The sequence below is a fragment of the Neopsephotus bourkii genome, unplaced genomic scaffold (assembly GCF_033783945.1).
Source record: "Neopsephotus bourkii isolate Nb327-2 ecotype Australia unplaced genomic scaffold, CSIRO-AGI_Nbou_v1 NB_1652, whole genome shotgun sequence".
Lineage (NCBI taxonomy): Eukaryota > Metazoa > Chordata > Aves > Psittaciformes > Psittacidae > Neopsephotus > Neopsephotus bourkii.
The window spans coordinates 362448-385290 of NW_026902126.1; the positions used below are offsets into that span (position 1 = coordinate 362448).

Here is a 22843-nt window from a genome sequence, read left to right on the forward strand (position 1 = left end):
AGGCTACTAGTCATTTTAGACTCACATTCATAGAGTTTTCAGAGCTAAGTTTTGTGTACTCCTCCTCCTCTCCCCAAGCCCCATCCCCTAAAAAGAGTAAGCTTTTATTAAAAGCAATTACAGCTACTTCATCCTCAATAACCTGATGCTGTGCTAAACCCATGCAGGGCACACAGCATTGTTCAACCTATGCTGGTCAAACTCTTCCCCAGCAACGAAATGGAAAAAGGCCTCCAGATGTTTAATAGGCAACACTGAAATCAAATCTGAACCTAAATACCCTGAAACTTGGCAGGAATGTCTTCTACAGCCCAGTGAAGGTGAATAAGCTACAGGATTAATGGGGCAGTACAAAGGGAAAAATGGGACGACTTTCCTCCATGATAAAAACATTTGGAACCATTCCTAGAACAGATCACTGTAGTAGAAGTAGCAATAAACACAAGAGGCATTCCCAATCTAGATACTTCAGGTTTTACATATGCTAAACACATGCCAAAAAAACCCAACAATGCTTAGTTTATCAGTTCCACCCTTTCCAAACCAAAATTTAAATATTAGAAAGACAAAGACTAGTGAAAACCAAAACCTAGTATCAGCTGTGTGGCCACATCACATTTGGTTCTTACGGTTAAACATAACCACTTACTAACAGCATCACCCACACCATGACACATCAGTACAGCTTCCTTACCTTGCACAAGCCAAGGCAACTAGGGCAGCAGCAGCATTTTCTTTTTGCTTATATGGAATCTGTTGGCCTGAAGCAGAAGTGTCTTCCAGCCAGGAGCACAGCAAAGACTCTATCCCATTAAGACAGTCAGCTGGTTCCTTAGTCAAACTCAAAGGTTGGCAGTCTCGAAGGCAATTCAACAGCACCTCAGCAGTTATGTTACAGAGAGAAGGGTCTGTTCTACTTTGAGACTGAATGAGGGGAAAGACCAACAGAAGCCCCATCCGTGAAGTAAACGGTGCCTGTTCAGGCTGTTGTAACAAGCCTTGACGCTTGAGCAAGGCCAGAGCTTCTTCATCCCCTGAGCTCTCCCGATCATGCTGCTCTTCCAAGGCAAGCTGGCGCTGGGCATTCCAGAGTCCACGCAGGGCATTCAGGCGGTATTCCAGCAGCCGAGCATAAGCATTACTCTGGTTTCCACACACCGACCGCAAGCGCTCAGCCAGCTCCGTTGGGTTCTTGGTCTCAAATGTTAGTATCTGAAAGGAGGTAAAAAAAAAAAAAAAAATCGGTATTTATACAGGTTTTAATTTTCTTAATGGGAAAAAAAGTAGTAACATATGGGTGGTAGTATGATTTCTAGACCACCTCTCCTCTACAACAGATTGTGGGATATTTTGCTTTACATTTCTGGGCATGAATAAAGTTAAATCAGAGGCCAAAGAGCATGCAAGTGGTATGGAGACTGCTACTGCTGAGTCAGCGCTGACACTGAAGCCTGGGCTTGGGAAGTGCTGACAGAGATCTGCAAATCGTGATACTAAACCAACAGTAATCTAGATTGTAAAGAAAAATACAGACAAAACGGTAACTTTGAAAATAAAGACTTGCCTCCCCAAAGCTTTTTTTAAAACCAAGAACTTCAAAAGGACTAAGGGGGTGGAGAGTCCTAGGGGCCCTCCTACAGAAACTAACAGGTCAAGAATATTCTACAGTAAGAATATGTATGTTCTAGCTGGAGAGCTTTTCGAATCAACCAACCAACCAGTTCTCTAAAATGGACTAAGATTTTTGTTATGCTCTCTCCCTCCCTTGTTTTTTTTCCCCCTCCTCAACTTTATCATATGACACTTAGTTGCACCTTTCTTAAAATACTTCCAGCTGCTGCCATAGCTTAAAAACCTAAAAGTCTCATCGTCATCACTTCAGACAGAAGAAAGGGGCCTTTCTGGCACTTCTAAGTAAAACTGGAGACAAAGCTGGAACAACAGAAAGCAAATAAATCATGACAGAAAGACACACTTATGCATTAGTAGCCAGCTCGGGACTTGAAAGAACTCACAATTTTAAGTAATTTACAGACAATTTTTATCCCTACAGCATAGAACAGCCGAGATAGCAAAGTCACTTAAGCAACTGCAACCTCAAGGAAAGTAACAAGCCAAACATTTTCCAGTACTTTGGATCCAGTGTCCAAAGGGCTTCTGCCTCCACATGCCTCATCTCATCCACCAAACACACTTTCTTTGTCCCATCTTCACGCTGTAAAGCTGTCCCTTTCCTGAGCTTCATTACAAAGGAAAAGAAAAAAGGGAAGGGGAATTTGAAAGATCAAGAGATGCAACAGGAAATTTCGTACAGGGTTGTTTGGTTTGGGGTTTTTCTTTTTATGGCAGGCAATGGTCACACAGAATACGAAATAGATATTTATGTCTAATTGTAGAATTTTGAAGCTTGGTAAAATGCTCCAGGCTAACTCACATCTGCCACGTCGACAAACACCCTTCCTGAAGTCAGTGAAACAGCTTTTCAGTAGAACACTTGCCATTAGAGTCATGAAAAGTTCACTTTAAAGTAATTCACATAATAATTACAGTTGAATAGATGTTAGCATTGAGCTTCTTAAAACTAATGAACCTCTTTTAATTAATTTCTTCAAAGAGATTAAGAATATTAATCCCTAAACCACATATTATACATTTAAAATAACTACCTCATGTTAATTTGAGTGTTCTGTTGTCTCAGAAGTAAGCTTAATTGTTTCCTGTTGTAGATGCAATCACTTTCTACACCAGTTTGCTTCTGACCTTCTTGAACTAAGCTAAATATGTGACAGATCCTCAGCTAAGTGATAACAGCTGCAGAGATGGAGGAAAAAGAGGATTTGTGCATTCATCTTGAGAGTTAAATGCTGAAAAAAACAGGTCTGTAGTCTTCGGCTATGCTAACAACACAGACACCACAAAAAAATAAGCTGTGATGCTTGGTTGGCTTTCCCTTTTAGATTGTACTTCCATGGCAGAGGGAGCTGTTCATTGTCTTCTCCCCTTCCTATGAACACAGCAGAACCCTGCAATTCAATCCAAGAAGTTGCCCCCACCTAAATTATAAGCACACCACTATGTTAATTCACAAGCTCTGTGCAGCCTCATGTGGACTTTGAACCAAACCTGTACCCAGGATGTAGTAACAAGCAGAAGGTTTGAATATTCAAATACATGCAATTCGCTTTGTTTCTGCCCAATCGCAAACACAGCCAAAGACCAAGTTCCAGCTGCAACTGGTGAATGTTTCTTCAGTGTCCTTCAAATTACCAATATTATGTGTGATGGGTTCTCACCAACAAAACTGTAACCAAATTGTTAGTGTCAAACGTTTGCAGATATGCTGATGAAAAGCCTTTCCCTGAGGAACTTTTATTTTCTCACTGAGCTCACAGTTTATAACTTGCTTTATAAGCATAGCATGGCCTGTCTGGAACTGTCAAGAGTGTTGTGCTTTGGTCTTTCATAAAGAAAACATGCACTAATTTGGGTTAACAGTTTATGAAGTATACTAGATCCAAGAGATTTAGGCGACAGTTCCAAAATGGGACTTAGCTTTTTGAAAATAAAGCCATTTACACCATCTAGCTTTCATACACAGCTTATGGAACCAGTGAAAAACTTAACCATTCAATGTCACTTGAAGGTCTAAGTAGGCATTTGCACTTCCAAATAGTAACAGGATATTAGAACAGTGTAAGGTCACCTTCTATACAGGAATCTTCAAAGAACTTTGTTAAAGTCTGTTTTCCTCAGAAGATAATTTACAAACTAAAGGTAAGTACACAGAGTTACCTCCAAAAAAGAGCTTCAGGACCAAGATTTCACAGCGATTGGCTATGACAAACAACTCAGGAGCTTTCAGGGTTCAGACACTTGCTGCCCACCAGGGGACCATTCTGGTTAGCAAAACACATCCCTTTCTAACCCAATGCTAAGGACAGAGCTTCACTTGGACCATGCCATAGATCCGGCTTCCCTTTGGCGAGCCTAAAGACTTCACAAAGGAATCACAGCCCTTGCCAAGGTTTTCTCAGCACACTGACTACACATTTCTTGTATCTTCAGGCAAAGCTTATTACCTTGAAGCTATCTTAAGTCAAAGCAAGATAAAATATAATGCAAGAAGGAAAAACACCAACACACCACATTTATTCACAAATTGTGGAATAGACAACACAACTACCAGTGTTTCTAAAAGACAGGGTGAAGAAATAGAAAATCTATGCTAAAACAACATGTGCAAAGCCTGAATCAGAAAGGGCTTCCCCATCCTTTACCCAGCTGATTCACTCAGCCACCCTGAGCATCTTTCGCCCAAGGCTGCAACCACTAAAGAGGGTTTCCTCAGGCTACCTAAGCAGGAACATTCAGCCAAATTTCCCTTTTTAAATCCCCCAGCAAAATTTAATCATCATATTCCCCTCCTCCCCCCCAAATTAGTTGATTCTCCTGCTATCTGGATCTGACCATTCTCTTTGTTAAATAAGCACAGATTCACCATTTACACTTGAGTGTGAGCTCTGATTCAGGCCTAATTTCCAGCATCCTTTTATCAGTGGTATTTGAGCACCTTGACTCGATATTTACCTATACAACAGTCAGGGAGATCTCAGCAGCACAGAACCAAAAGCCACCACATCACAAGCAGTCACCTGAACCAGTAAATAATCACTTCACAGCACCGGTCCATTTTTACTAACAAGGTTTAAACAGAATCTAAGAAGATGACAAGAATGTAGCAACCACATTGCTTTGCCATAAAACAAGCTACCCAAGTATGTACTTACATCTCAAAAGACAATCTCTAACGGAGATAGCAGCTTACCAGAAACACTGTCAAGCTAAAAACACAAAGCATATGCTTAAAGGAAGAATACTAAACAGAAACTGAACATACAGATTATATTCGGAATTAGCAAAAAATAACTAGCCAAGCTACAAAACCAATGTAGACTAACATCCTATGAAAAGAAGGACATGAAAAATAGTGAAAATAGCATAGTCATAAAGGCAAATGTAAAGAGAATTGAGAAAAAAAATTATTCATTGCTCATTGGTGGTGTTAAAATAGTCCATTTGCTGCTTTTTATTAATGTTTTCCTTAAGAACAACCCATAATATTATAAAAAAAACCCTTTATATTAGAAATGTAGAGTTTTAAAAATAACTTTAATGAGCAAAGAAAACATGCAATACCAGTGCACAAAGTGCAATTCTCATGCAAGAAAGCTCTTTCAGTATAAATTCTGGTATAACCAGGACACTAAAATGAGGGGAAGAAATAAAAACAACACCACTTTTAAAGAAGATCTTTCTCTATACCCAATTTCCTAAGTAGGGTAAACATCACAGTGACACTTTCTGCAAATGAGAAACTTACTCTTCAGTCACATTGCAATAATAGTGGATACATCAGGATTGCGACTGCTGCCTCTTCTCAACTTTGCTTACTTCTGGTTAGCACAGACTACCTTGGAAAACTTTTTGCTGTTTAAAGTCTCACACTTCACAGCCTGAAGTGGCATTTAATTAAAAAATGTGTTAGTAAAAAGTTAATTGTCACGACTTTAACTTTGCAGTGTCTGGTCCTTAGATATAATTTCCTTGTTTAATATTTTCAATCCCTTTTAATAAATAACTAGAAAATGGCTGATGCAAAGTTCAATCACTCAAACTGGTCACTGACATCTTCAACATCAAGAGACACAAAAGGTAGCTCATTTTAAATCATCAGCTATGGGCAGAATGTCATCATTCCTGCCGTACCTCATTTTTTTCCTATTTCATTGCACTACATGACCTTAACCAGATACTTCTTTCCATCAAACAACATTTTTGCCAATACTGCTGCAGAAAGCAGTCACTGGCATCCACTATTATCAGTGTAAAGCATTTATCTACTGTTAATAAATACTGGACGTTCTACAATTAAGACACACTAGTCTACACGAAGAGTTTAGCCTGAGGTTTTATGACCACATAGAGTAAATTCAAATGTGAGCTGCCACTGAAAGGCAGCTTTCTCCTCTGATTAAAATTCCTGTCCCCTCCTCATTCTCTCCTTGGCTCTTGCAGTAGTGTCTGTGGATTATCCGGGGGGCTTTTTTAAGCTACATTTTTGGTTTAGATCAGTTCCCTGGCCTGGAACAGCAGGTAGAATGGAAAAGAAAGAAGGAAACACAGGGCCAGCAACAGGCATGAACAAAAAGTTTTTGCAATAGCTCTCCCAGCATCCTACCTTCAACAACAGTCTTGGGCTGAAAATGGTGGTTTCACTGATCTGTTTTGATTCTACTACGTAGGGAATTGATGAGGAATGAAGCTGTTCACAAAGGTGTATTTTCTCCTAAGTTACATAATGCAAGTGGAAGCCTTTAAATCTCCAAAATAGCTTTTCATTCTTTCTCTACATAATTAAATTAGCTGAACTTCACACATAAGGATCACAACCTCCTGAAGGTGGTGGTACATTAACCAATATCAATTAGATCCATAATAGCCCCCTGAGCATTATACAAGTATTATTCCCATCTCACAAGAGGACAAAACCATACAGAAAACCAGAAACAACCTCAAAATCATGAAGTGTCTTTAACAGTGGCATGAAAAAATTTAACCATGTTACTTTCAGTGCAAGCTACAGCTATAAGGTCATTCGTTCCTCTTGTATCACACAGTTAACATATAGAGAGCATTACTTGTGTACTTGGCTCTTTTGTCTCTAGAAATACAAATAAAATCTTATGAAAAAAAGACTGAATTATAAGGTTTATAGATTATTCTATGAAATACCAGAACTGAGTTTTAAAGGTACCCTGAAAACTGAAATATACACCAAAATGTACACTGCTCTCGTAACAACACTGCACGCATACTCCCAGGCTTTCACTTTGTGCTGGGTAAAATCCTTTCTGTTTCCAGCAGTTTCTAAAGCCACACAGTAGGAAGCTGTCCTACTGCAAACACTGCCTTGGTTTCTTTCAAAACATTTTTCTAAGCCCTCTATAAGGCTTTTTGTTTGATACACCCAAGTGTCAGTAAAATATATAAATACATGCAAACGTTTTCATCCTGATGCTTTAGATATTGAAGTCTTACAAGTTCTTAGTAGCTGCTGCATACTTTATATTGAGCTTTTGGTGCTGCAGTTGAAAACTACAAGTTTCAAGATTGTTCTTGAAACTGTTTTTTTCTGATCCAATAAATTTTAACCTTTTAACTGGTTCAAATGCTGTGTATGGCAGAACAGCTTTGTAACAACTCAGCTAAAAGCATGAACTATTTTCCCCTTGTGACAGCAAAAGAAATGTAATCACTTGCTCAGAAATAAGCACTAAGAAACCTGCATCTTTTACAGAGTACACGACACTGTAACAAACATCTTTTGTAACTGTATGAATTTACCAAATAACCTTGATATCTGAGGTGAATTACAGAGTACAGATAAGCTAAACACACATACAGAATTTGTGTTTAAAAGAAAGTGTTTCTTTATTTGTTCATTAAAATATTTCTTTGGCTCTTATTTAAATAGTAGATGAAAACATCTGTGAAAGGTGAAGTAAAATCTTTGTCATTCCAACATCTGAGAGATGAGTTTGACCTGATCAGTCAGTAAGAACTATATTTGGGGAACATATTTGCAAAATCCTCCTTTAGAAGTTTTCTAATATTTCTCTACTAGGATATGACTTCAGAGTTAAAAAGCCAAGAGGCAGGGTAGTCTGTATTATACTAGTCTAACAAATCCAAACAGGTTATTTTATGACAACTGATGATAACAACAGCAACTCTGCTGGAGATCAAATCACAAAATATCAGTGGTTTCCACAATTACCTAATGAAAATGAGCTTGAAGGAAAAGCCATCAAGATTTCAGAATCCTCTCAAAGGGCAAGTGAGAGACTTCCAGTGATGCCCGACCGTCATCAACTTCTGCGCACTGCTGACATTTGTAAGGTTCTCTTCCTGTGGAGAATTAACTTCAAGAAATAGCTTCAACCGGTGTTACTCTGAAAGCTATGAATACTTTCCAAGAGGAATACTGGGCTATTTGAAATGGAAGAGGCTGCCAAAGGCAGGACCAGGAAAGATACAAGGCCGACATAAATGCCTGGATCAGCAGTTCCCAAGCTAGAGGCCGTGACCCCAAGAGGGGTCATCCACTTAGTGAAACGTCAATTGTTTATGCTGGCATTAGGGATTTTTATCTTGACAGAGGTGAAGCTTGTAGATGGAAGTAAGGTCACAACAGAAAGATGTGGGAAGCACTGACCTATATAATTATAGAGAACTGCTCTCTCCTTCAGCAATCACGGAAAATAGACAAAGTGTTTCTTCTATTCCATGAGGAAAATGGGTGAAAGCTTCAAGTTCAGCAGACACCTTGAAGTCTAAATTATTTTGTCAGAAAACACACAGGACTGGCACATGCTGTTACAAGAGCACAGGACTCCAGTTGCGCAGGTTTTCCCTCGAGGGCCAGCCCAGACCATACTGGAGGGAAGAGGAAAGGACACCACTTTTTTTTCAGTTTTATCCTATTTTTTACCTTTACATTTGATTATAAATAAGGACCTGTGGTGCAGAACAACAGCCCACAGTGGGCATTGCATACTCTGCCCTGCAATAACAGCTTGACAAGAATCAAAACATTAGATGAGGGCAGGCATATACATGATGCAGGCAGCTACTGAGGTAGGAGCTACACTTCCACCTTCATGTTAAAAATGTATCAGAGGAAGAAAAATAAAGTCAGCTATTCAGAACTTTTCCAGGCTATGCAGAGCAGCAGGAACAGATCTCCAAATTCGCTCTGTTAGGCTGTTATGTAAAACGTAGGGTGCTTACAAGTTAAGTGGAGTGACACATAAGGTTGTTCTACTTTATACTGTGACTATATACTGAAGATTTGTCTTTCTTCCCACTTGTTTCCTTGTGGAAAAATATAAGTGAGCCTATTCGCTAGTTAGCTGAATTGAAACTGCATGGTTTAAGGGACCTCTCCTTCAGACATCCCTCCTGCCCCACTCCAAGGAGTTCCTGTCTGTGGAAGATGTTTGTGGGGAGGATTCTGGCAGTGCTGCAGTTTCCACTGTAGCACATTAAAGAACAGCTCATCTTCCATATGGCTGTCCCTCTGGTGCAGCACTGACATCCAGGGCAGAGACCGGACGAAACGCCATGGCAACATCTTCAGGTGTTACTCACCTCAGGTTATCTCCAAGAAGCAGAAGACTTTGCACTTTGAAGGAAGTAATTTCTCTGTGTGAAAGGCTTTAAACTAAAGGTGCAAAGCTTGCATAATTGCTAACCAATCTAGGTGTCTCTTCAGAAGATTTTATTGGCAAACCCATACCAGGAGCAGCTTTTATACGTGAATCATTACAAACACCCATCAAATTAAAAAAAGTGCCCCCTTTCTTTTTGATCACACATATTCTTTGTAAATATACTGACAGACAGTCTAAGTTGCCATACATCACTTACATCACAAAAAATAAGACCAAACCAACCCTCCCCACCACTCTTTAAATCTAAAGATACTGCTAAAGGAAGTTATCTTCACATGAAAGGGAAGACTAACACTTTCATAACATAACTAAGGAAAAAAATATATACATTTATATACATGTATCTATGTATTTATACATATGAAAAAATAGAACTTGTATGGAAGTCAAAATAACAATAAGTTCTCATAAGCCTCTCCTGTTATAATACCAGTTCCATAACACTTTTTTCCTCTGCTTTTCCTTCTATAGACAAAACCTCTGAACAGGACAAAGGAAATGCATCCAAATACATGGACATTTTTCAATAAACTCTTTTAAGGGATATTCAAACAAACCAGACCAGAATATCTGCCTGTCCCCTAGAAAATATTCCATTTCAATGTACTATAATTTTTAAGTATGTACATCATATCAGAAATTCAGTCAGGGTTCTGACCACCACTGATGAAGCACAAGAAGTATATTAAAAAAGTTTACTAATCAAAGCAGCAGCTGCAGCACCTCCTACCCTTGTCCAATAACCTATCCCAAGAGACTCCAATGTGGGCCATTTTCAAATATATTTATTACATTGCACACAGGAGTAGAACCAGTGCAAATGAGTTACTCGATGTATCAGTCAATGGCATGGGCACACTTCAGTAAGATGTATGCACCTATTTCCACAAAATGGCTCCTCAAAGCCATGCCAGTTACAAAGGAAGCCCTTTATTGAAAATAATAATAATAATTTTTTTAAAAGCAGAGAAAAGTTCTGAGCTGAATAATTTACATTTACACCACTTGAAATGTCACTTTTATAACCCTCCCCCCTTGATACCAACACCTATAAACCATTGTACAGGCAGGATCTGAAAAATGTCACTTGCAGTCATCAATTCTTTCAGTGGAAGGAAATAAAATGCTTCAATATTCTGTGGCTTAAGGCTATAGGTCAAAGTCAGCACCACAGCAAAAAGTCTTGTTTATTTATGTGAAAGTTTCATGCTGCAAAAATGAACAACAGAAAAAAATATCTGGAACTGGAAAAATTATATGAATCAGTGGCACTGGGCTGCTGAAACCCTCACTATACAAGTGTCACAAAGGACAAGACACAGTAACACTAATTCCACCCCTATCTCCCCCAAATAACTATAGTTTCATAGACATTCCTACCACTAACAAAAAATTCTCCAGAGGTGAAGTGTTAGTCAAGGTAGGTTGTGTGCCAAGCTTCATGCTGGAACATACTTCTGGCCTAGCTTGCAAAGGCTTGGTTTAGATTTTTATTTGGATTTTTGAAGGATATCTTCCTTTATTAGGCTATAACAGAAATAATGCTGTGGGAGCGTGTATTTTTCTAACACAGTTATTAGACTAGATGCTGCTTCTAGAACTATGTAGAGAATTGCAATATTTTTTTCAACACAAGCTGCACTGAATGCCAGAGTGGACTGATCACAAGGAAGAATCATTCCACGTTTCCACACAGAGATAAGTCATCCACCTTAAAAGTGTCTTTTCCTGTTCATGTGATACTTGCCAACATCCATTTCACGGGAGCAGCTCATGTTCCCATCCCAGTGTCACATCACACCGAAAAGAAAACGCACATTCAGCAGGAAAATATCTTTCCCTAGATAAGGCTGGGGGAAGTTTTCCTAAATACCATAAAGATTCCACATCATGAGGTGAACAACCATGTTGTCAGAAGTGCAAGGCAGGCTCACGGGCTCTTCATAGCAACACAACAGTGAGCAGCCAAAGCCTCACTAAAGGCTTTTTCGCCATAAATGCTCGTGACCTAACAGCACACAGATAAAGCTCCTGCTGAACCATCCCCTCTCAGCTCACACCACTCAGCTCCTCTGACAAAGACCCTGTGTCATTGCAAGCCACATTGCTGGAGAAGAGGGCGGGGTGAAAGAAGAGAAGGGAGGCACATAGGGAGAAAAAAAAAAATGCAGTCTACAAAATAGATGCAACCTACAATCGGTGACATTCAGTCCTTCACCGGCTTCTCATGAGATAAAGCAGCCGTACCCTCTGCCTGCAGCCACAACCACCAGCAGCTTTGAGAAGGTAAAAAAAGCTGGAATGAATCTCAGCAGCCCTCCTGGCTCTCTAATAATGATCCCTGTCAACAGCCTAAATAAAGCACCCACACCCCCCCAGTACCCTGAGTATCTCACTGTAAGGCTGATTAATTACAAACCAGCTGAAAGTAACAGCAAAAAGGTACAAAACCATGAATAAAAAAGAAGTGGGCCAAAGGCCACACTGGAATACATGACTGTGGGTTCGGGTTTCCTAACCCTGCTGATTCAAAACAAGGAGGTAGCACCAACACTTCACCCTCCATCTTCATCATCACCTCACCACCCTCCTGCCCGGCTCCACTTTCATCGTTATTTGAAATAAATTAAGATTGACTTAAAGCAAGCAGACTGCCTCAATACCACTCGGCCCCACAGCCCAGAGCTTTCACCCTGCATCCGCATCCACCATTCTCCATCCCGGTCCCACCATCCTCCCCTAGTCATCCTCCCGGCGCCCTCCCCCGCCCCACAGCACCATCCTCCTGGCCTCAGGCCCCCACTGCCACCCTCCTCACTCCCCCGAGAGCATCCTCCTCACCGCTGCCGCGACCCTATGCCCCGTCCCTCTCCTCAGCGCGGGGGGCCGCGGGCCCGGCTCACCTCCAGCTCGGTGTCGCCGGGCTCGGCCACCCCAATGATCTCGCTGGGCAGCTCGGCCAGGTCGGTGACCCGGATCAGCCCGTCGTGCAGGAAGATGGTCTCCTCCTTCACCGACAGCCACTGGGCCGAGTCGGTGGCCGCTGCCGCCGAGGCGCCCGCCGGAGACCCCATGGCGCGGACGGCGGGGGGGCTCCACAGGGCTGAGGCGAGGGGGGTGCCGCTACCCTCCCATGGCGGGGGCAGGGCGGGGGCAGGCGGGTCCCCAGCGGCCTGGGTGCCGGACAGCCGGAGCGCGGTGGGGAGCAGCGAGGAGCGGCGCGTTGCCACCGCGGCACCGGCGGAACGGGGAGCTCCGGGAGCCGCCGTGCCCGCCCGCAGCCACCACGTCCCGCTCCCTCCTCACACACACAGGTGACAGCGCGACGCCATGTTGGGGGCTGAGGCGGGCCCGGCATGCACCGCGCGACGAACAATACACCCTCCCCCCTCCCGGCCCCGCGGGGCTCCGCCTCCCGCCGGGCCCGTCCCCCGGCGCCCCTCGGTGCCGCCCCCCGGTGCTCCGCCTCTCGTCCCGCTCGTTCGCACCTTGGCGCCCGCCTCCGCGCTTCACCTGAACCTCTCCGGTGCCGCCCTCCCCAGCGCCTCGTCCCGCACCTTGGGCGCTCCCCTCAGCGCCTCATCTCAACCCCTCTGCGGGCCCCCTCCCTCAGGGAATGGCGGCTCCCCTCAGCGCCTCACCTCAACCCCTCTGCGGCCCCCCCCCCCCAGGGAATGGCGGCTCCCCTCAGCGCCTCACCTCCCTGCACCCAAAGGCCGCTTCTCTCAAGCGGCGCACCTCGACGTGTGGCTGTTCCCATCAGTTTCCCTCTTCAGCATCAACTTGGACAGCCAGGGTCCCACTGAAGCTACCCTGTTCCCTCAAGGACTGATCCCTCTTGGTGCCTCATGCTCCTCACAGGGTAGTTTGTCCTCTCCTGACACCTTTGGTCACCCTCCATTTTGACTGCCCTCCTCTCTTTCCAGAACGTCCTTTCTTTCCTTCCCTCGTCTGTCCTTCCATCACCTCCTCGAAGGAATCCTGTCACCTCTCCAGGGGCCTTTTCCCAAAGGACTTGTGAGCAAGCAGGTACGTCCCTTAAAATCCATACATTATCTATGTAATGAGGATCCCAGAGGGTGTGAAGCAAAAGGTTCCCTTCACCACAGGATGTGTGGAAAAAAAGGAGATCTAAGCTAAAATAGACCCTTCTTTCTCCAAGCCTCTCTTTTGGGCATCATGATGTGCCCTTCCCCATTTCCCACCAGTCTGATTTCACACCCGGTTGCCTCCAGCCCGGGTTCAGAGCAGCACCGAGTGCCACAGGCAGCTGGCCCGCAGTGCTCAGCAGAGCACGCACTTGTGAGACAAAGCGTGTTAATGAGAAGGACATGAGGAGAAATGTCACATATTTTTAGTGTGCAACTGCTTTGGGGATTCCCATTGCAAGCGGCTGCTTTTCATGACTCTGCACAACCGAATGGGGATGGAGTGCTGCGTTTATTTGTTTGAGCAGATTAAATGATTTACTCTATTGGTGCATTGCAACCAACGTGCTGTGGTAGTGGAGGAAAAGTGTATTCAAAGCTGTAGCAAAATGAGATCTACAGCCAGTGCTTTCCATCCTATTAAATCCGGTTGGGAAGAAGCATCTTTTCCATGTAACAGACCATCGCTCAACTTATGACCCACATAAAGTATCTTTATAGCACTGATTCAGCTGTGTGAGCATTCACACAGTTGTGTAGTTTTACCTCTGAGGCTGGTTCAGACAACATCAGATTCAGGTAAATTCATATGAGTGGTTGGTTGTGGGTCTGTGTGGTAGCTCAATACACTGTGTTTGGTAGGATATCACCGCTATTCATGTATGGGAGAGCAGAAGAGTCTCCTGGCTTGCTTTTATTGTAGAAATAGATATTATTTGTGCTAGAGAGTGTGATTTTGAGCAGGGAGAGTACAGAGGCTTGATATTAAAGGTTTCTGTAAGGCAGAGACCATAGATGGGCATCTGTTGTTTTTGGTGAGGACATGACACAGACAACAGTGGCTACAGATGGACATATCCATAGATACAAAATCCACCCTGAACCTCCTGCAGGAGCCCAGCTATTGCTCCAAGGTGATGGCAGGTGGGACATGTCAGCTGAGTTCCTGCAGTCGAGATAAGCTGTGCTAACAAGGCCTCCTTTGGAGAGGTGGGAAAGATGCTGAGGTTAGATTACTCATAGTATTTCATTGCAAGATAGTGACTGGTGTTACGAGAGTAGGAGTTTTACATTGTTTTAATTCTTCACATCAGACTGGAATTGAGGAAGAGAAACACAAAGTGTGTATACATTTTAGTGGGAGTAACACTTAAAACAACTTCTGTCTTCAAATTTTTTAGTACTGTCATGGTACTACTTGGGTATCTTCCACAAAATCAATACAAATAGCAGAGCTGGGGTTAAAATGGGATGTTCACTTCACAAGCACCACTCATGCCAGGAATGCTTGTCAACAGAAGGCATTTGCTGTGTTCTGTAGAGGTGGCTGTGTTCTGGAAGTAGCTGTTGTTCTCCAAAGGTCTGCCCCATAGGCTGGGTAACCCAGGATGAAAATTGTTTGTCTCCAGCCCTCACATGCTCTTTCCAAGGCCTTCTGGACTGCTTTATCCCAGAGGAATACGGTTGCCGGAGTAGCTCCCAGATGAAGAGTCAGGGTTTGATATAGCTGTCGATTTAATCCACTAATTGCTTTGAAATACAAACCAAGGCCTTGTATTAGAGTGAGGAGCTGACTCAGAGCTAAAACAGAAGGATGTGGAGCTGTGGGTACGTTCATACCAGGCTAAGCACAGAAAGATCTGCATGGCTAAATAATGTATTGTCCAGAGGCTGCTTTCATCATTGGACTGGGGTTGGTGGCCAGCTTCTCCCAGCGAGAATCCTGATACAAGTGTTTTTGTGTGGTAAGTAACCTGAGCAGCCCCTGAGTGCAAAGCAAGAGAACTGTGAACTGGAGATTGTGCCAATGTTTCAGAAATCCCTTTTAGCCATATTTGTGTGAAGACACCCCAGGCTGAACCAAGGGCGTATTTACCACTGTATAGTTATTTATTGGCTTATTTTGAGTTCTTCTAAATTGTATTGATTTGGCAATTCAAGTTAAAAATCAGGTATTGATGTAGTCTAATGCTGTAAACCTGATAAATGTGTCCTATCCTGCCTCAGGTAAATAAAATCATTACTAGTAAATGTAAGATTTCCTAAGTTATTTTAGGCGCTTGTGATTCAGGAATTACCAGCATTTTGTATAGTGCATGAGCTTCCATAGTATGGAATGCTGACATAGCTTTCTACATGAAATTTTCAATGGTAGGGCCCTGCAATGAATTCCGCAAATATAATGCACTTTGTCTGCATCTGCTGCAGAAGATGTTTTATAATATAATGGGAAAAAAATATTTTTGTTCTGCATGTCACCAGAAAATGTCAGTTGGAACTTCAGTGCAGCATTCAGAGGTACTGCAGTGACTACAAAGGAGTCTTGTACTATGTTATGGGGATGGTGTAACTTAAAAAAACAAACTAGAATAACTTTGTGACGCAAATCATCAAGCTGAAGACACAACCCCCTTAACTTTTAAATAAACTTGTACAGAAAACCAACCTTTTGCAGATGGGGCAGCTGCTGTGGTCATGTCTGCCTGTGGTGGCCAGGCTCTGGAATTAAGTTCTTGATGTGCAGGTCTGTTGACCTGCAGCGGAATGTGCCCTTGTGCTTCTCTGCCCATCACCGATACTGAGATTTAGCAGAAGATGCTCATGGTCCTGTGAGCTGAAAATGAAAATTCACTCTTTGTACTTTGAATTGACCATTTGCACTCACATAAATGGAACTTAAAGGAATATAGTCTCACCCTCCAGTTTAATTTTATACTAACAGCTGTAACATAGGGTGGAAATTGTTTTCATCCCAAGGCTTTGCTGTACATCCTTCTGTTAATTTAGAAATGGCAGTTTCACTTTTAATGGCCATTGTGGCATCAAGAAATGCGTGAAACAGAAGAAATGGTTGCTATTTTTATGTGGTCTGCAATAACTAGTTTTCCATACCCTGAATCCTGGCTTCTCTGCCCAGTACTTGCTATTTAGAGAGCCCAAATGGCATCATTAATAAGACCTCTAAGCAAGGAATAGTGGCATTTCATGGCACACTAACTGTGATTAAAAAATACAGTTTCTACATTTTTCTCTAAGTAAAACTTAGAAAGGACTGACGTGGAAAAAATGTGTATTTGACAGAAGGAAAAGAACAAATGACAGTGAAATAGAATAATTCCAAACTTCAGAAATGTATTTTAATTTTTAATGCTTCTAATTGCAAAGGAAAAATAGTCACATTTTTCTCATTTTGATATGTTAGCAATAATTGCTGAAGAAGACTGACTAATAGCAAGGTAGCCTTAAGGAAGGAAGAGCAAATAAAATGAAGTTTTTATTAACATGAATAAGGATCATTTTATTATAGGAAACAGGAGTCTGAATCACCTACCTGACAAAAACAGCCTTAGTTGAATTGGCCATGAAACAAATGTAAAATATAGAATCATAATAAAAGTGCTGGAATGTTTTCTTAGAGGCAGTCCAATCCTGTGTTGTGAGCCAAGCTATCACCACACTACTTGTGACACATGCTTGTCCTGTCTGGAGGCTCCACCTGCAATCTCTTCCATTGTTGAATTGTCATTATAGTTGGGGAGTTTCCTAATGCTCAATTAAACTTGTGTTGCTGTAATTTCAGCTTTTGTAGGCACAGAGAAGAGTTTATTTCCTTCCACCAATGCGCTGTCTTTTCCCATCTTCTGCACTAAATAATCCCTATCCTTTCCCACTTTCTCTAGGCCATGTCCTTTGGAAGTCTGATGATTATTCTGCTCTTTGGCATTTCTTCCAACTTTTCCACATCTCTCTTGAGCTGCTGGTACTTTAGATGAAGCCTTACTGGTGTGAAATGGTTTGGACAGATTCCTGTGTCTTCTGTGCAATACTCCTGTTAAGTGCCTTGGTATCATCTTTGCTTTGCAGCTGTAAGATATTGTTGACTCACACTGTGCTTGTAAATGAAATAACAACTTGGGCCTCAATTCTGTTTGTGGTATTTCACATGCAGAAACAAAGCAAGCTGGCATTTAGCATCACTCTTGCTAATCTCATGTCTCATTCTCCTACTCAAGAAATTAACACAAGTAGCCTTTTATGGAGGGAAGTATTTAAATGCTGCCCATCAGTGAGGAAGAGTGTTTAGGAGCTCAACAGATCCCTCAGTGGTTGTCCTGAATTTCTGAATTTCTAATGTCTCAGAAGACTCATTATTAATACCCAAAAATAGGTAGGTTTTAAATACAGCTGTTCTGTACTGTTTTAAAATTCTATCTCCCTGAAAACTGGTGCAATGAAATGAGGAAAAAAATAATGAAAAAAGTCTGCTACAACATCCTGCTCAGTGCTGTAAAAATCTAAATATAACAAGGTGGATTTATACGATTGATATGTATTATTACAAGGTCCACTTTATAAAGTGTTTCTCAGGGAGAATTTAAAAAAGAAGTGGCTTTTGAGTTTTTATTATCTTTGTCTTTTACTTGAAATTCGCAGATAAGTTCCTAGAGCCTGTGAAGTCTTAAGGAACAGGTTTTCACAGGCATTGTTGCACTAACTACCCTTTTTCCTGAGAAAAGGAAGCCAGGTCAGTAAATCCCTGGCCTTAGTAAATGCTATAGTCTATCCTGATTTTCTCTTCAACGGTGACAGGCTTTCAAAACAAACCTAAAACTGAAAGTCACTAATTGAGAACTGAAACCATGCAGCAAATTGGAAAGCCTTTTGCTCTGGGAGAAAATTTTGCTGTCTGTGTGGTGTGGTTTTGCAGCTGTAAGTGCCCACATCTCCAAAGGTGCTCTTCCAAGAGCACCTGCCTCCTCTTCCTTTCTATCTAGAAATATTTCTCCTGTTTTTCCAGTATCTCTTTCCCATAATTTCCAGACAATAATCTACTTTTTTTTTTTTTTACTCTTAAAAACAACTACAATAAAGGCACAGCAAGTGAACAACTTAATAGCATATAAATGTGAGTGAGACAAAAAAGGATATAGCTATTGTCTGTAAGAGATGTTGCTGATCTCTGTGAGAGGTGCATATTCCAGTGCTCACTGTGACTCACCTGTTTTTCCCTCTGTTCCTTACAGCCAGATGGCATGAAACAGTAAAGGCCAAATAATTCATCATTCTACAGACTTGCAATGGACTGGCCCCCAGAAAAATCCGGGATGGTTGAAAATCTTTTCATGTGCTGCAGGTAAGACAGTTTCTTCATTTGTAACATTGCAGAGTTGGGTTTCTAAATGTTGCAGTGAAATGTAAACTGCTAATAAAATCCTTGTCTTGACAGGTAAAAGTCACTATTTTCTGGAATTGTTTTATAAATTTTTACTTTATGCTTCACAACATAGCAGTGTTTCTTTAAAAAGAACACCATCACAAGCACCCTACAGCTAAACCATGAAGAACAGTTAATTGCCCTTCAACTAAAATAACTCCATGAGCAATTAATCGATGAAGAACTGAGAGTAGCACTATCTGTCAGTCATCCACAGCCAGCTGACTCTTTGGAGGCCAGCACTGCTGCCTTCATTGGATTATTGGGTCACAAATAGACCCAATAATCAGCCGAGCCATTCACATGCAACACAGCGACTACATGACACGTGTTGTGCTCATTCCTCCAGATTGTTGTCATATGGCTGTTGATTGTGCATGACAAACACATGAAAAAGCCATTTCTCAGGCTTGATGATCCAGTCTGCCCAGGCTTGGTTTGGTGGCCAGTTGAATGACATGAAAAGTTGCAGCCGGGGGTGACAGGATGGGAAGAATGATAGAAATTCTAATGAGTATTCTTACAAATCCCCAGGAGACAGCTCATGCTGGAGCACCCAGATCAGGTGCTTGTGAAATCACCTGTTATTTCATGAAAGCCCAATAGTTGTGATGTTATTTGTGTTATTTTAATTCTTTTGATTCAAGCTGATAACCAATTTGGAGGTTACTGAGTTGCTTGTGCTACATGATGGTGCTAGACATGGCCTTGATGAAGTCCTGTTTATTTATGAAGCATGAAAAAGTCTTCTTTCCTAGAATGTTGGGTTAAGTAAAGCTCAGACTTTGCACAGTGTTTTGACTAAGGCCAGTGTTTTAACAAAAATAACCAGCAAAAGTGCACTCTCAAAGTTTCCTCTTGCATCAGCAGACACAAAAAGCCATTTTCCTTTCTCCCTCTGTCCCTGACATGTGCACGTGTTTGGGTTTTATCTCACACAGACACAAAGCTCCAGGTTTCAAATGCCCTTTTTGCACTTTCAGCGTAAGCCTCAAGGGAAGCCATGCGAATAATGTGCAATGTACAGAAGCTTTGCTATGTGCCTGTCATTGTTTCAGCTCTCTGATTCTAGAGAGGTATTTGTTAGTCTTTTTGGGCTTATTTTAAGGAACAGTTATGGTTACCCACCAATTTCTGTGAATTTCCATGAAACAGATCTTCATTCCAGCTTAGCAGGACATTCACACCAGTAATTTGAATACTGGTTTTACCTAAATGTCTCCAGTAACACATGTTGAGGGTGCATCATTCTTTTTAGGGTCTTTGTATTTACTTGTTCTGAAAACCAGCCTTCCTCCCTGGTGTATCGAGCACATATGCTTGCTGCCTGGACTAGTTTTGTACATTTTATCTTTGTATTTATTTCCTTGTGTGAAAATGGGCATTTTGAACAATAGGATACCATATGTGGCACATGGTGAGATCTGAAAGCCTTAATTTTAAAACCAATTACATCCTAAATGCATCTGTCAAGTGAATGGAAAACCTCTACATCAAGTAGGGCTGACAAAAGAGATGAAGATGTAATTGCTTCTGGTTTAGTCTATTTTCTTCAGGAGGTTTAAAGCCTTTCCTGGTGGTCCTTGGGTGGTTCCCTGCATCCCACTGACTTGCTCCAATGGACTGAATAAATCATTTTATCTTTGGGCACAGATAATGGCAGTTTTTACCTCCACTGGGTGTCAAGAGGCTAATGTGCACAGTGTATATCAACTACAAGAATTTGCTTATTATGGTCATTGCAGGCAAAATGCTGGGAGCTGCTAATTGGACAAAATGGAGAAACACAGGGTGTCACCATTCTAAAGACTAAATCTTTTAGCTGTGCTGTCCTGTACAAATCTAATGGACTAAGTTCTGCAAAAAACATGACATTACAATTGATACGTGGGGCTGTGAAAACATTCGTTCCTCATGTACCTGGGCCAGTCTTCAACACACTGTTTTTATTTTTTAGTATTAAATGTTGATATCATTTCAGTAGGGGAAGATGGCAGTAATGGAGCAGGTTTCCTCCTCAGTGTCATCCAAGCACAGACTTTTTATTCTTTGATGTACTTCAGAGCATTGTTGTAAGTTGCATGTCTGCAGAAGTTTAAAACTCTTCTTGAGACAGGATCTGAGCAAGTATTTCTGCTGTTCTGCAGGAATGTGAACACTGACCTCATTGAAATGAAGTTATTTGCTCAGGATCACATGAGAAAGAAAAACTAATTTCTTTAATGTCAAGTAATATTCTGACTCCCACACTTCTCTCTCCTTAGCATTGTTAGCACTAGTAAGTGTTTATTCTGGTATACTGTGAAGTATGGGTAGGTCATAGTTGCTGGCTGTGTGTACAATCTATCATGCAAAGTCATTTCCACTGAGAAAAATAAACATTGAAATAATGGGGGGAAAACCAGGATAAAATGAGCCCCAAAAGGCTGTCAGCTACAAAAATGGGGTTTAACTCTTTATCTGTGAGAGGGTCAAAACTGGTCTGATCTGTAAAACCCCCGAACAATAAAGAAGCAATGAAAAAGCAGTTAAACAAGTAAGAATTGTCCTGGCTGGCTGTTGGCAGGAGTGTTATGCACAGAGAACCATCACAGCCCAGCCCTCCTGTGTGACTCAGTGTGAAGGCTGTCTGCAGCCGGTGGGACTGGCTCCCTCTGCTCAATCAGTGGCTTCCTGAACAATGTGGGGAAAAAATAATGAGAACTATGATGAATAATATCCTTATAAAAATACGAATTTAATTGCTCTAATTGCTTAAACAATGAGTTGTCAAGTGCTTAGTGCAGACTGTAATGCAGGAGAACTGGAGAAGTCAAATTAACAGGTTAATAGTTCCCCTTTGCTTGCATCCTCACATCCCACACTGGGAGCTTCAGATGCTGTCTCCAAACCAGAATAGGAGCAGGAGCTTCTCACAGGATTATGTCATTTATGTGGCTTGCTGCATCAGGACAATAATGGTGGGAGAAAGCGTAATGGGGTTTACATGACTCCCCTGTGCAATTTTAGATCTCTTAGACCAAGCTGCTCATGTGTCCATCCTGTAATAGAGTAATAGCTGATAAAATCATAGGAACCACTAATATTTGTACATTGGTGTTATTTGCTTAATCCCCTAAACAGCAAATGGGAACATTCTCTATAACCCAGCACTGGGAAGTACTTTGTCTTTCAAACATGCCTCAATTTCTCCTAAGGATCCTAATCTCAGAAGCAAAGCTATCGTCTGCCTTCCCGGGACCACCAACCAATGCATCTGCAGGGATGGACACAGCCCCTCTGGGCAGGCCTGAATCCACAGGTCATGTCACAGAGGAAGCTAATAGGTAAAAATAGGTGTCTGTAGATAATAAGGCATTGCATCTCATTACCAATTCCCTGAGAAAGCCAACATCCCTCTATCATTCCTCTCAAAAGGATGCTTTCTTATAATTACATATCACTTTATTAGGCAGCTGAAGGAAAGAGCACGTTTGATGCTAATGAAGTGCTGCTGTGGTTGAGTCTGTCACTATTTTTGGAGCCACACATCTCCAGCACTTTTGATTGGGTGAGGGAGGCTTTGGATGTCTCCAGCTTCTGCTGTGGGGGCTGCACAGGGAAAAGCAATGACTCAGCGAGCCAGGACTGCAGAGCTGGTTACATGCTCAGAATGAGAAACACCGCGGGACAGCGAGAACACACACAAAAGCTCTTTATGTGGTGGAAGGATTTTTCAGGTAGTGGATAGCATTATCTAGATCAAACAATCCTTCTAAATATTCACTTTGTGTCAGTTATCTGCACAGGCCTTGTTTTTCCGCTTATTAGCTCAGAGCATTTCAGAAAAAAAGCCAAGATTTCACAGAACTCTAGGGAAATATTTGCAAGGTTAGGAGTGAGATAAGTCACAGCTGTCCACCAGCACCAATCCTGACACAGACAAGGGCTTTGCTGGCTCCATTTTCTGCAGCAGAGCTGAAGAGCTGCTCAGGATCATGAAGGCATCATTTAGTGTTAAAATCTGACTTAAGAGCAAGTACCCCTTGGAGCAGGCCTGCTCCCACCCCCATTTGTGCCAACACCAGCATTCAGGTGGTCCCACAGTGACTCAGTTCAGAATCCAAACAAGAATATTCATTCCTTCCTCTCTCTCCCCACCTCACCGGGTTGTTACTGGTCACCACTAGTCAACCAAGGTCAGGACA

The 22843-nt window shown here is 42.0% G+C and overlaps 1 protein-coding gene and 1 long non-coding RNA gene across 8 annotated transcripts in view; one reads left to right on the forward strand and one right to left on the reverse strand.

Moving 5' to 3' along the window:
* Positions 1–12668, reverse strand: part of HECTD4 (HECT domain E3 ubiquitin protein ligase 4) — a 71072-nt gene extending 58404 nt beyond the window's left edge. For 5 of the 6 annotated variants that reach the window (XM_061374722.1, XM_061374721.1, XM_061374719.1 and 2 more), the window contains exons 1-2: positions 12197–12666; positions 695–1212 (exon numbers count right to left, since the gene is read on the reverse strand). In XM_061374722.1, coding sequence (XP_061230706.1) covers positions 695–1212; positions 12197–12367 — 689 coding nt within the window. In that variant the 5' untranslated portion in view covers positions 12368–12666. Of the gene's footprint in view, positions 1–694; positions 1213–12196 lie in introns of all 6 variants that reach the window. The other variant, XM_061374723.1, reaches the window with a different exon arrangement.
* Positions 12669–13065: 397 nt separating this feature from the next.
* On the forward strand, positions 13066–20443 carry LOC133223729 (uncharacterized). 2 transcript variants are annotated; one of them, XR_009728666.1, is made up of 3 exons: positions 13066–13322; positions 17122–17609; positions 18466–20443. It is a non-coding gene; the product is annotated as an uncharacterized LOC133223729 (long non-coding RNA). The 2 variants fall into 2 exon arrangements; XR_009728667.1 differs by lacking the exon at positions 13066–13322 and having other exon boundaries at positions 16047–17609; positions 18466–18575; positions 19191–20443.
* The last annotated feature ends 2400 nt before the right edge of the window (positions 20444–22843 follow it).